We start from the raw sequence: 13,804 nt of genomic DNA on the forward strand, positions 1-13,804 counted from the left end.
ATCAGATTGGTCCACTTGATATTGATGGGTCAACTGTTGATGATCCTGCTCAGGTAGCTAACAAACTAAATGAATATTTTGCATCGACATTCACACATGAGGAGTTATTCAGCAAAGGGAATGCCAGAGGTGTATTCAACTCTAGCAGTAAGCTACAGAATCTTGAAATAACTGGGAGTAAAGTGGAGGAGAAACTGTTGAAGATAAACACAAGAAAGGCACCCGGGGTGGATGGGATCTATCCAGTTATATTAAAGGAGGCAGCAAAGGAAGTAAGCAAACCCTTAGCCATAATTATGAGAGCTTCCTTGGACTCAGGGGAGGTACCCATAGACTGGAAATGTGCAAATGTGACCCCAATTCACAAAGGAGGATCAAAGGCTGACACAAGTAATTATAGACCTGTGAGCTTAACTTCTGTTCCAGGAAAATTAATGGAGGCACTGGTTAAAGAAGCACTGCAGGATCATTTAGACAAGACTTCAGTTATAGCTCAGACACAGCATGGTTTTGTTAAGGGGAAGTCTTGCCTGACCAACTTGATTGGATACTATGATGCAGTCACAAAAGAACTGGATGCAGGGAATAACTTTGATATTATATACTTGGATCTTAGAAAGGCTTTTGATACTGTTGCACATGGAAGACTGCTACACAAATTGGAGCAGTGTGACATTGGAGGCAAATTGCTGCTATGGATAAAGGGGTGGTTGAGGGGGAGAAGACAGAGAGTGGTAATCAATGGACACTGCTCATCGTGGACTAATGTTATTAGTGGAGTCCCTCAGGGCTCAGTGTTGGGTCCATTGTTGTTTTCTGTATTTATAAATGATATTGATGATGGTATATCAAGCTTAATGTCCAAGTTTGCAGATGATACAAAGGTTGGCAGGGTTGTCAAGGACACTACTGACACTATGCTGCTGCAACAGGATCTGGAAAGGTTGAGCAGATGGGCTGAGAGGTGGCAAATGAAGTTTAACATTGACAAATGTAAAGTACTACACATGGGAAACAGCAACCCCAGAGCAACGTATCAACTCTGTGGTACTACACTGACAGTGGTAGAGAATGAAAGGGACTTGGGGGTGATTGTGCAGGCAGTTATGAAGTTCTCTGAGCAGTGCAGACGGGCTGCAAGAGTAGCTCATGGAGTATTGTCAATGATATACAGGAATTTTTCCAGCAGGGATAAGGAGGTGATTATTCCATTGTATAAGGCAATGGTCAGGCCACACCTAGAGTACTGTATACAGGTCTGGAGGCCTCATTTCAAGAATGATGTAGAGCTGCTGGAACGAGTACAGAGAAGGGCAACAAGATTAGTGAATGGAACAAAGGGGTGCTCTTACGAAGAAAGGCTTAAGTTTTGCAAATTACAGTGTCTGGAGACTAGGCACCAGCGAGGTGATATGATAGAGGTGTATAAAGCCTTGAATGGTTTAAGCATGCTCAATGCTGATGGGATTCTTCCTCTAGCTCAGAAAAATCACCTGAGAGGGCATAAATTCAAATTGAGGAAAGACAGATGTAGGATAGACGTGCGGAAATTTGCCTTTAGCCAGCGGGTGGTTGGTTGGTGGAACAGACTGCCATCCCTTGTGGTGGAGGTTGATAGCCTAAATAAGTTTAAGGCTCAGCTGGACAGGTATTTTGAACGAACAGAGGGGTGAAGTGGAAGTGGGTTTTTTTTTTTTTTTTTTGGCTGATGCTGCATAAGCTTGCTTTCTTGCATCAAATGCCTTTACTAATGCTAATGCTAATTCTTGTATTAATGACCTCAGTTAAATCACTACCTGCGCAGATGACCAATCGATATACTGGAAGTCATAACTGTGTTCCTCAAACCATTCCTGCACAAGTGCCCGGATGATGGGGGCGCATTGTCATCTTGGAAGACACCATCACCATTCGGGAAAAAAATGTAACATAGTGTGGTGTACACAGTCAGCAAGCAGTAGACGATAGCGGAGACCACTGATACCTTGTTTCACATGCACCAGGGGTACAAGATCCTGCCAGTGAAACATACACCACACCATACAACCGCCTCCATGGGCCTGCTCTTGTGTGGCATTAAGAACAAGTTACCACTATAGAAAAAGGGATGGTCAAGTGAGAGAAGACAGAGAGTGGTTATCAATGGACACTGCTCTTCATGGACTAATGTTATCAGTGGAGTTCCCTAGAGTTTGGAGCTGAGCTCATCATTGTTTTCTATATTTATTAATGATATTGACGAAGTTATATCAAGCTTAATGTCTAAGTTGCAGATGATACAAAATTTGGCAGATGGGCTGAGAAATAGCAACTGAAGTTTAACAGTGACAAATGCAAAGTACTGCATATGATTAGCAGTAATCTAACGGTAACATATCAACTGTGTGATACTACATTCAGGGTAGTGGAAATGAAAAAGATCTGGTAGTAATTGTGCAATCATATGAAGTTCTCTGAGCAGTTCAGACAGGCTGCCAGGACAGCTCCTGGGGTTATGTCAGTGATATACAGGTATTTTAACAGAAAGATAAGGTGATTATTCCATTGTATAAGGCCACACCTTGAGTACTGCATACAAGTCTCAAGGCCTCATTTTAGAAGGATGTAGGGCTGCTGGAATATGGGTATACAAAGATGGGCAATGAGACTAGTGAGGGGGAACAAATGGGTGTTCTTACGTAAAAAGCCTTCAGTACCTGGAGACTAGGCACCTACCAGGTGATCTGATTGAGGATTTAAGGCTTTGAATGGATTGAGCAAGCTCAATGCTGATGGGACATAAATTCAAATTGAGGAAGGATGGTTGCAGAACAGATGTGCAGAAGTTTGCCTTTAGCCAGCAGGTGGTTGATTGCTGGAGCAAAACTCCATCTGTTGGACTAGACAAACTATCGGAGGGGATGGATAAATTGAATGGGAAGGGTTTTTGTTTTTTTTTTTTGGCTGATGTTTTTTTTTTTTTTTTTTTTTGTTTTCTTGCATCTTTACCACTACTAATACTAATAACAGGCCACTAATACATAATTTAATTTATTAACCAAGAAAAAAATTAAATGAGTTAGCATGCTTCATTTACCTATTTAATGATTTTGATTATAGAATTTTAGAAGTGGTAAACTTCCTGCATTTCTGCAACATGCATTTTGAAGAATAAACAGATATGTTTAAAGTGACATTATTAATTTGATAACAATATAATGATCAAAGAGAAAAAAAAAAAAAAAAAAAAAGTAAAGTTTTCAAACAGATATAATAATACCTCATTATTGCACAAACATCCCCAGCAAGATTTCTTCGGCATGCAGTTACAGTGAGATACTCAGTTGGATTAAGGCGGTATGTGTCAATCATGAAATTTCTATATGCAATGTACCTGAAAAATTATGACATCAATGAAATTATCTTATTAAATAAAGATTTTAATGAAAAGGCCAAAATAACAATGGCTATTAATATAATTTTAAAGTTCTAAATTCATATACTATTCTAAATTCATATACAAGCTTTGTGTTGGTGTGGTTCCCCTTCCCCACATGTTTATGTCCTAGTTTACCTTCTATCACATAAAAAACCTGCTATTTATATTGTATTTATGCCATGCACTAGTTTAATGAACAAAGAGGTGCTTCACCTTAAAAGCTTCTCATTTATGTTTGCGATTTTAACATATTTTATCCTCTTAACTGTTTTACTCCCTGTATTTTTACTGCTTTTAGTATACTGTTTGCCATTCTTGACTTATTTTTTAATTTAGTTTTGCTTATTGCATCAAGTAATTTTATTACTGATATCAGCCCTGATGCACAAGGCCTTTTTTATTGCTGGTGATTTCTAATACAACTCACAACAGACTGAACTCTGGAGATGAAAAAAAAAATCTAGACAAAATGCACTCTGAAGCAAACAAAATGAAACTCTGCAGGACCCATCTATAAAAGCTAAGGTAATGTAATTTTTACAGCCCCAACTTTTCTAGGATGCCCTAATATTAGTGCTGCTAATAGAAATTCGTAAAGCAATACACAAGAAGATCTGAAATTTTATTTTTATTTCAAGTAAAATTATCAATCAGTTAACTTCTATATATACTAACTAGAGGAACTAGAACATATATCCTAACTAGAGGAACCTGAAGTTCAAAATATATTTTATATTTCTCTCTCTCTCTCTTCTCTGATGAGCAGATTTGTTTTAGAAGAGAGATAAAAGCAAGCTAGGTAACCAACCTTACATTCATTCCTTAAAAAAATAATAATAAAAAAACCAGCATTATAAAAGATTTCCTACCCACTTCCTCCTATTGAAATAGCCATCTAAAATGAAACAATACTGTTCATGTTTGTTTTATTTCAACAAATTTTTATTTAATAACCGATAGCTTCTAATATGTTATTTAACAGTAGTAGCGTAATATGTATTGATAGAGATAATAAGCTTGAAAATGCAATAAGTATTGACAATTTATAGCTTTTATGGAACCCATCCTTGAATGTTATTTGAAACTGTGCATGATATACAGCATGCATTTCTTTTATGTGCCATTTTTTCAGAATACACATTACACATTATAGCAAGATGGACTATATTTGGAGTGCTGCTCAAACCAACTCAGCACAATACACATCCTAAAAGCAGTGCCACTGTTGCCCTGAAACAGTCCATAACTGTTTTAATACATCAACAATGCAGGGAGAACCTAGTATGCAACAGCTGACAGATAGCAATTCCATAGGATACTGGGGAGTACTGCATCACTGACATAATAGAATGCTACAAAAGATGTATCCCCACATCCGCTGTTTCATGTGGCTTTCTCTACACCTATATACATGCACTGGTAGTGAACAGCGTGATTAATCAGACCATATAATCTTCACACAGCTCCAACAGTTGTGGCAAATTGGTGTCTTCGATATAAATGCCATATGAGCATAATATAGTTAAACAGACACACTGTCCTTCTCCTTAGTTTGCTGTACTCAGGTGTCCTGTCCAACATGGAAAGTAACTTGATTCTGTGCAATGCTGCCTCTCAATTTATGTTTATATGATTATGAATTTTTATGGCTCACGGGCAACACATGGCCATGATGTGCCAAGTCCAAAGAACCTAAAAAAACAATTATATATAAATTTATAATTTTGCAAAATATAAGCAACTTTAGACATGTTTGTCTTTGTCAGATAAAATCTGACTATGTACCAAGTTTCAAATCAGATGGTTAAAATCATTAAATTGTAAATGGTGGGCATTGATAAAATCTTGACATTCAATAAACACATGTTTAATGGTTAAATGTTGTCACAATGCTTCAAACACACCATAGCAGAATAATAATCACTATTTCTGCTAATTCTGCTGCTTACTTGATCAAGGAAATGATGTTTGTTAGCACAAACTTCCGAACTATCATAATAACCTAACTAGTATTCTCTTTGTTCAACTTAAATCTGATAATATTGGTCTGTTTATCTGATAATATTGGTCAATGTAACTCTTGCACATACCTTAAGAGTTCTTATCTGTTACCCCAACTGGACGTATTATCTAGATGTTCTGGGGGCAAAGACGTTTCACGTGAGCAGGTAGCTAATATCAGGGAAGAGAGCCTAAAAAACTTCAAGGGTTGTGTTAGGGTTGTTAAATATACAAGAACAGTAAATCTTAATTGTTTATACAGTAACGTTAGAAGTGTCGTCAATAAAATGAGCGAATTCGAACTGCTGGTTAAAACAAGTAACGCGGACATAATAGGGCTTACGGAGACGTGGTGCCACCCGGAAATTGGGGATTATGAGTTTCAGTACGGCTTGTATAATGTATTTAGGAAGGATAGAGTAGATAGAAGGGGTGGTGGGGTTATGCTTCTTATCAGAAGCAGCCTGAGTGCGACGATAGCTTTCCCAGATTCAGACATTTCACATGCTAGTATAGAGTCTGTATGGTGTGAGATAGTTGGAAACAAAGGTACAATACGAGTAGGCGTAATCTACAGACCAGGTGATTGTGAAGACTATGACAAAAGCCTCTACATGCAAATGGAATGGGCAAGTAAGCGTCAATGCCTTATTATGGGTGATTTCAATTTGCCTCTAATTGATTGGAGTAAATGGGAAGGAAACTCGACATGGGGAACAAAATTTTTAAATCAACTAGATGACTTATTTGTATCAACATGTCAGGGAAAGTACTAGAGAAAAGAATATCCTAGACCTCATCATCACACATGAATCAGATGACATAACAGGGCTGACAGTAGAGGAACCAGTAGCAGGAAGTGATCACGGAGTTCTACGGTGGATGATGACGAGAGAGGTAGCAGAAGTAAAAGGCAAAGGAATGGGTTTTAATTTCAGAAAAGGAAATTACGATGCATTAAGGTACTACATGGCCTCTATTAACTGGGTAGATATCGCGCAGAGAATGAATACAATTGAACTGTGGTACGCTTTTAAAACATTAATCACAGATGCCTTGAAAGCGTATATACCATTAAAAAAATACTCCACGAGAAGGGTTCCAAGTTGGATGAATAGTGAAGTTGCCACATTACTTGAGCAGAAAAAGGTGGCATGGAAACGTTACAGAGCAATAAAAAGTACTGAAGCCTATAACAGCTACAAGGTGATGTGTAATAGAGCCACAGAAAAGGTTCGACAGGCAAAGGCAGTTTATGAGAAATCACTAGCAAACAGAGCAAAGAGGGGGGATAAAGAATTCTTCACATATATAAATGCCAAGAAGAGCAGGACAAACCAGATCGGACCTTTACGTAAGGGAAAGGGGATAGTAATAAATACACCAGCTGCCGTTGCAGATGAACTCAACAGTTATTTGGCATCGATATTTACAAATGAAAAGCCTTTTGTGGCAATGGGAAATTGTGGGAGCGAAGTTAAAAAATATGTAATTAATGATATTGAAATTTCGCAAGATTATTTAATGAAAAAACTTTCAAGCCTACAGACTAGTAAGGCTCCTGGAGTTGATGGAATATACCCTATAATCTTGAGAGAGGCGGCAAGCGAGTGCATTGAACCACTGAGGCTGGTTATGCGAGCATCACTAGACTCTGGGGAGATTCCCTTGGATTGGAAAAGTGCAAATGTATCTCCCATACATAAGGGTGGCTCTAAAAGTGAAGTGGGAAATTATCGACCTGTCAGTCTGACTTCAGTAGTAGGGAAAATCATGGAGGCATTGATCAAGGGTGGAATTCAGGATCATTTGGATCGAATTGAAATTCTCAAGGATACTCAGCATGGTTTTGTAAAGGGAAAATCATGTTTAACAAATCTGGTTCGCTATTTCGAAAGGGTCACTCACGAGCTGGATTTAGGGAATAATTTCGACATTGTTTATTTAGATTTCAGCAAAGCTTTTGACTCAGTCCCACATGAGCGGTTGCTTTATAAGCTGGAACAGGTTGGAATCACTGGGAAAATCCTTAGATGGATAGAAGGATGGCTTCAGGGCAGGAGGCAGAGGGTTGTGATAAATGGCTATTCCTCAGATTGGGTTGATGTAAGAAGTGGGGTTCCCCAAGGATCAGTATTAGGACCACTGTTGTTTTTAATTTTCATAAACGACATTGATGAAGGGATAGAGGGCGTGATGTCTAAATTTGCAGATGATGTTAAAATTGGTAGAGCAGTTAATGATCACTGTCAAGCTGAGCTTCTTCAGAGAGACCTAGATAGACTTCAAGAATGGTCAGAAAAATGGCAGCTGTGCTTTAATCCAACAAAGTGTAAGGTATTACACCTGGGAAACAGTAATCCCAAAATAACTTATTCACTTGGTGGAGTTCAACTAAACCCAGTACTGGAGGAAAGGGACTTGGGTGTTACGATACGGTCAGACATGAAATTCTCTGAGCATTGTAAACAGGTTGCAAGGAAGGCCCATGGTGTCCTATCGATGATCTATCGAACTTTTGCAAGTAGAGATAGGGACGTGATAATCCCATTATATAAGGCCTATGTTAGACCACACTTGGAATACTGTGTTCAAGTATGGAGACCGCACCTAAAGAAAGACATCGAGCTTCTTGAAAGGGTGCAAAGAAGGGTAACTTGCCTGGTGAGATCGGCAAAAGGGCGTCCTTATGAAGAAAGACTTCGAATATGTGGGTTGCAGAGTTTGGAAACTAGACACCTTAGAGGAGATTTGATTGAGGTGTTTAAGGCTCTGAGAGGCATCAGTAAAATGAATGAGGACAAAATTTTCAAGATTATAAATGATGCTAGAACTAGGGGACATAAATTCAAGTTACGCGGGGAAATGTTTAGATTGGACTGCAGGAAGTTTTATTTTAGCCAGCGAGTTATAAATTACTGGAATAAGTTGCCTTCGTGGGTGGTAGAGGCCGACAGTTTGGGGAAATTCAAAGGTCATCTGGATAGTACTTTCGGGTAAGGGAAGCGCATAGGATGATAGGATTAATTTCCTTTTTATTTAATTTTTAATTTCATTTTATTATTTTTATTTATTTATTAATTATTATTATTTATTTATTTAATTTTTGTTTTTATCATTGTTTTGTTCGGATTTTTTTTTTTTTTTTTTTTTGGCTGGTGCAGCATAAGCCATAGGCTTTCTTGCACCATACGGCCGTTACTAATACTAATACTAAACTTACATTCTGGGTTTTATAAACTTATATTTATAAATATATAAATTTATAAAGCTTGTAAAACTTTTTATAAACTTTATAAACAGGGAGAGCGCTCTGGTCATGGAAGGGAACAGCTGGTGGATTTTTGGCTGCAGTAAAGAGAAGTATTTAAGAGAAGTAACTTATATTTATAAATATATAAATTTATAAAGCTTGTAAAACTTTTTATAAACTTTATAAACAGGGAGAGCGCTCTGGTCATGGAAGAGAACAGCTGGTGGATTTTTGGCTGCAGTAAAGAGAAGTATTTTTGATAGTTTTACCATATTCTTCATTAATTAACATACTACATTGTGTTTTACAAAGATATTAAATTGGTTTAGTAGCATTCTTTAGCTTCTTATTTTGAATTTAATTAGTGATTTTTGGAATTTATGACTACCGGTGTTGCCGCCAATATTGTTGACCAGCCACCCGATAAGAAATAGCGTAACATATATATATCTTAAACTGATAGCGTAAAGTTGGATAATGTAATACAAAGCACTGTATTGGGAATCTGTTAGCTTAGTATACTATTATCAATTAATCAAAAATATTTATTAATCTTAAATTTCATTGTTAATTAAACTGTATTTAAATGTAAATCATGACCCAGACTAGAGCTGCAAAGCAAAGATCTGAGACTAGTGAGAGAGCTGTGACTACGGGGAGAAACGAAGGGAGCAATTCTCCAATGCATCACAGTCTCAAAAAATGTGTGAAGTGTGAAATGTTTGCTGAACTTTCTAAAACAGAACGTGATCTAGCCAAGGAAACTCAGCATTCTGATGGGCGTCTATGAGAGTTCGAGGTGTAGGGTAGATGCACTCTAACAGACTAATATGAGGGGCCCATCAAGCTCTCAGCTGCAGAACTCAATACCAGAGCTCACTCCTGTGCAGCAGACAACACAGAGGCAATCTCCAAGGCAGAATGTGATGGTCCCACAGGAACTAGTTATTGTTGGTGACTCCCCGTCAGGGAGACAGGGAATACATTATGCACAAAGGATAGGTGGAACAGGACCAGGGTACGTCTGCCAGGGGCAAAAGTTGATGACATTGTAGAGCAGATATCATCTTTTCAGGACACAAAAATGATATTGTCGTACACATTGGAACTAATGACATTAAGAGTAAGAGATCTGCAGATTAACCTAACAAGTACAGGTCAATGTTGAAAAACGTCACGAGTTACAGTTGAATGCGAAAGTGTCTGCAGTTTCTCCAGACATGATGAGAGCCTTGTTGATCAATTTGGCCCTGGAGAGATTGTGCAAGGCTCGAGAATTTTTTTTCAGCCTGGTCTGTGCTTGCTGTCAGGAGAGAGTGTTTCTACAAGGATGGGATACTCTTAAATAGAAAGGGTGCAATAATATTTGCTGATGCTATCAAGGCAGTGTTAGGTGGGTCAGAAAACTACTAGTTTGGGGGATACACAGACTAAAAGGTTAACAGTGGCCGCAGGCAGAGGCAAAAATAATTCTTGGACTGCTTCTATTAGAATGATCAGCAGCATTAAAAGCAAGGTAATGGAGATTTCCAGGACTGTTGGGAGTCATAGTGGAACAAATAAATACATGGGCTGTGTTAGGGTAAATAAGAGTAGAAACAGGTGCATGTATACTTGCACGTACACCAATGCTTGGAGTATAGTTAATAAATTTGATTAGCTTGAAGTGCTAGTCAAGGAATCAAAGGCAGGTACTGTTGGAAAATCAGGACGTGGAGTCACATGGATAAAAGCAATGCAGAATTGGAATTTTGGGAGAACAATATGCACAGAAAGAATAGTCAGGACAAGAAGAGAGGAGGGGTTATGCTGTTAATTAAGAAACACATAAAATCTAAGGAAGTGCATCCAATTGAGGTTGGTGGCCAATGCAATGTTGAGTCTGTTTAGACAGTAGCAGCAGCAGTTTGTGACAGTAGCATTGGTAAAGGAAAAATGAGAGTAGGTGTGTGTAGGCCCAATGAATCTGATGAGTATAATGAGCAATTGTGCAGAGAAATAGAGTAGGCCAGTAAATCAGAATGTCTTATAATGGGGGATTTTAACTTTCCAGATATTGACTGGAACTTGTAAGTTGGTCACTCGCACACTAGCAAGACTTTTTTGGATTTATTGGGTGACTGTTTTCTACAGCAGCATGTTCGAGAGGCAACCAGAGGGAGTAATACCTTTGATCTGATTATAAGCAGTGATTATTCATGCATTAAGAAGTTGCAGATAAAGAAACCACTGGGTAACAGTGATCACAATGTACTGATATGGGAATTACTTCAAGATGTAACTACTATCAAAGTTAAAGGGAAGGGCTTTTGCTTTTGTACAGGAGTCTCAGATAGTTTTTGAATTCTGTACAGTGTGATCAACTGATGATGTTACCAACGTTGAATTCTAAATGGGAAGCTTTCAGGGACTTAACCTTGGAGGCTACTAGGCTTTTCATTCCAACTAAGAAATAATGTTCAAGTTTGAGGCCTAAACAGATGTCAGATGAATTAATGAGGATTGTGGCAGAGAAGAAAAATGTATGGAATGCATATAAATTATCAGGTGATACAGAAGCCTATGACCTATCAGGTCACAAAGGAGGTTGAGCAGGTGAAGGCAGATTTATGAGTATTCTTTGGCAAAGGATGCAAAGAAAAACAGCAACGAGTTCTTTACTTATGTAAACTCTAGAAGGAAAGGGATGAATCAGATTGGACCACTTAACTCAAGATGGGTTGACTACTGATGATCAAGCTCGAGTAGCTGATAAACTGAATGAGTATTTTGCATCTACATTCACGTATGGAGTTATTCAATGAGGGGAATGCCAGAAGTTTATCAAAGTCTAACAGGGAGCTAAAGTGATTTTGTAATAACTGAGAGCAATGTGGAGGAGAAATTAGCATTTAGCATTAGTTGAGGCATATGATGTAAGAAAGCTAGCTTATATAGAATCAGCAAAAAAAAAAAACTTCCCATTTCATCCAACCAGTCACTCCAAATGTTTGTCTAGTTCAGCCTTAAATTTATTTAAGCTATCAACTTCCATAACAACAGATGGAAGTCTGTTCCAGCAATCAACTACCCGTTGGCTAAAGGCAAACTTCCGTACATCTATTCTTCAACTGTCTTTCCTCAATTTGAATCTATGCTGCCTCAGGTTCATAGCTGAGCAAGCGGAAGTATCCCATCAGCATTGAGCCTGCTCAAACCATTCAAGGCCTTACACACCTCAATTGTTGAAGTTAAACATAAGGAAGGCACCTGGGGTGGATGGGACCTATCCAGTTATATTAAAGGAGGCAGCAAAAGAAGTAAGCAAATCCTTAGCCTAATTATGAGAGCTTCCTTGGACTGCAGGTGTGCAAATGTATCACCATTTCACAAAGGGGGGTTCAAAAGGTGACATAAGTAACTATAGATCTGTTAGTTTAACATGTGTTCCAGGAAAAATAATGGAGTCGCTGGTTAAAGAAGCATTGCAGGATCATCCAGACAAGACTGCAGTAATAGTTAAGATACAGCATGGGTTTGTTAAAGGTAGATCTTCTCTGACCAATTTGATTGGATACTATGATGTGGTCACAAAAGAACTGAATGTCAAAAATAATTTTGATATCATATACTTGGATTTCAGGAAAGCTTTTGATACTGTTGCACGTGGAATGCTGTACAAAGTGGAGAGGTATGGCATTAAGGGTAAGTTGCTACATCGGATAAAGGGATGATTGATTGGGAACCAACAGAGAGTGGTAATCAATGGACACTGCTCTTCATGGACATCCCCTGGGTTTGGTGCTGGCCCGTTGTTGTTTTGTGTATTCATCAATGATATCGATGAAGGTATATCAGGTATATAATGACAGTAAAGACAGTATGCTACTCCAACTGGTTCTAGATAAGTTGGGCAAATGGGCTGAGAAGTGGCAACTGAAATTTAACACTGACAAATACAAAGTATTGCATATGGGTAGCAATAACCCAAGAGAAATGTACCAACTGTGTCGTACTACACTCAGGGAAGTGGAAAGCAAAAAAGACTTGGGGGTTGTTTGTTTGTTTGTTTGTTTCGGAATTTATTGGGCGCATCGGCAACTATGGCCATAGTGCGCCATGCGACTTGGGGGTAACTGTGCAGTCGAATATGAAGTTTGCTGAGCAGTGCAGATGGGCTGGGCTGCCAGAGCAGGTCATGGAGTTTTGTCAATGATATATAGGAATTTTGCTAGCAGAGACAAGGAGGTGATTATCCCCTTGTATAAGGCAATGGTCAGGCCACATCTAGAGTACTGTGTACAGGTCTGGAGGCCTCATTTTAGAAAGGATGTAGAGTTGCTAGAATGAGAACAAAGAAGGGCAACAAGATTGGTGAGGGGAACAAAGGGGTGCTCTTACCAAGAAAGGCTTAAGTTCTGCAAATTGCAGCACCTGGAGAGTACTCAGTTGCAAGGTGATCTGATTGAGGCGTATAAGGCCTTGAATGGGTTAAGCAAGATGAATGCAGATGGGATTCTTCCTCTTGCTCAGATTAAGAACCTGAGGGGGCATAAATTCAAATTGAGAAAAGAGAGTTGTGGAATAGATGTGCGGAAATTTGTCTTTAGCCAGCGGGTGGTTGATTGGTGGAACAGACTTCCATCTTTTGTTGTGGAAGTTGATAGCATAAATAAATTTAAGGCTGAGCTGGACAGGCATTTGGAATGAATGGAGGGGTTTTTTTTGTTTGTTTTTTTTTTTTTTTCCTGGCTGATGCTGCATAAGCTTGCTTTCTTGCATCGTATGCCTCTACTAATGCTAATCCTAATATATCAGTACTATTTGGCACCTCATGGAAGTAATATAAATCTTGCTTATCAATGAGGAGTATTTTGAAAAGTTAATTTATACAGTTAATCGAATTGAGTGCCGACAACACAGAAACTGCATTGGCTTAATAACATAAGTTAACCAACTGACAGATTTTTTCCTGAACACCTGAAAACTGCATTGGCTTAATAACATAAGTTAACCAACTGACAGATTTTTTCCTGAACACCCTGAATGGAAAGGTAGTGTAAATCAACAATGACCATATCTGGTTCAACTAATGTCAATGACTTTCAACTTCCAGAGCACTTCCAGAGGTGTGGCGCCCACACTACATGGAG

General features: G+C 38.5%; 1 protein-coding gene across 1 annotated transcript in view; it reads right to left on the minus strand.

Moving 5' to 3' along the window:
- mor (SWI/SNF- related protein mor) overlaps positions 1-13,804 on the minus strand; it is a 385,701-nt gene that overhangs the window by 168,176 nt on the left and 203,721 nt on the right. Inside the window, exon 16 of the mRNA XM_090390116.1 lies at positions 3,260-3,373. Within this exon, the coding sequence (XP_090246242.1) occupies positions 3,260-3,373 (114 nt within the window). The remainder of the gene's footprint in view (positions 1-3,259; positions 3,374-13,804) is intronic.

The sequence above is a fragment of the Mastigoproctus giganteus genome, chromosome 2 (genome assembly GCF_048544385.1).
Source record: "Mastigoproctus giganteus isolate SK-2022 chromosome 2, ASM4854438v1, whole genome shotgun sequence".
Taxonomy (NCBI): Eukaryota; Metazoa; Arthropoda; class Arachnida; order Uropygi; family Thelyphonidae; genus Mastigoproctus; species Mastigoproctus giganteus.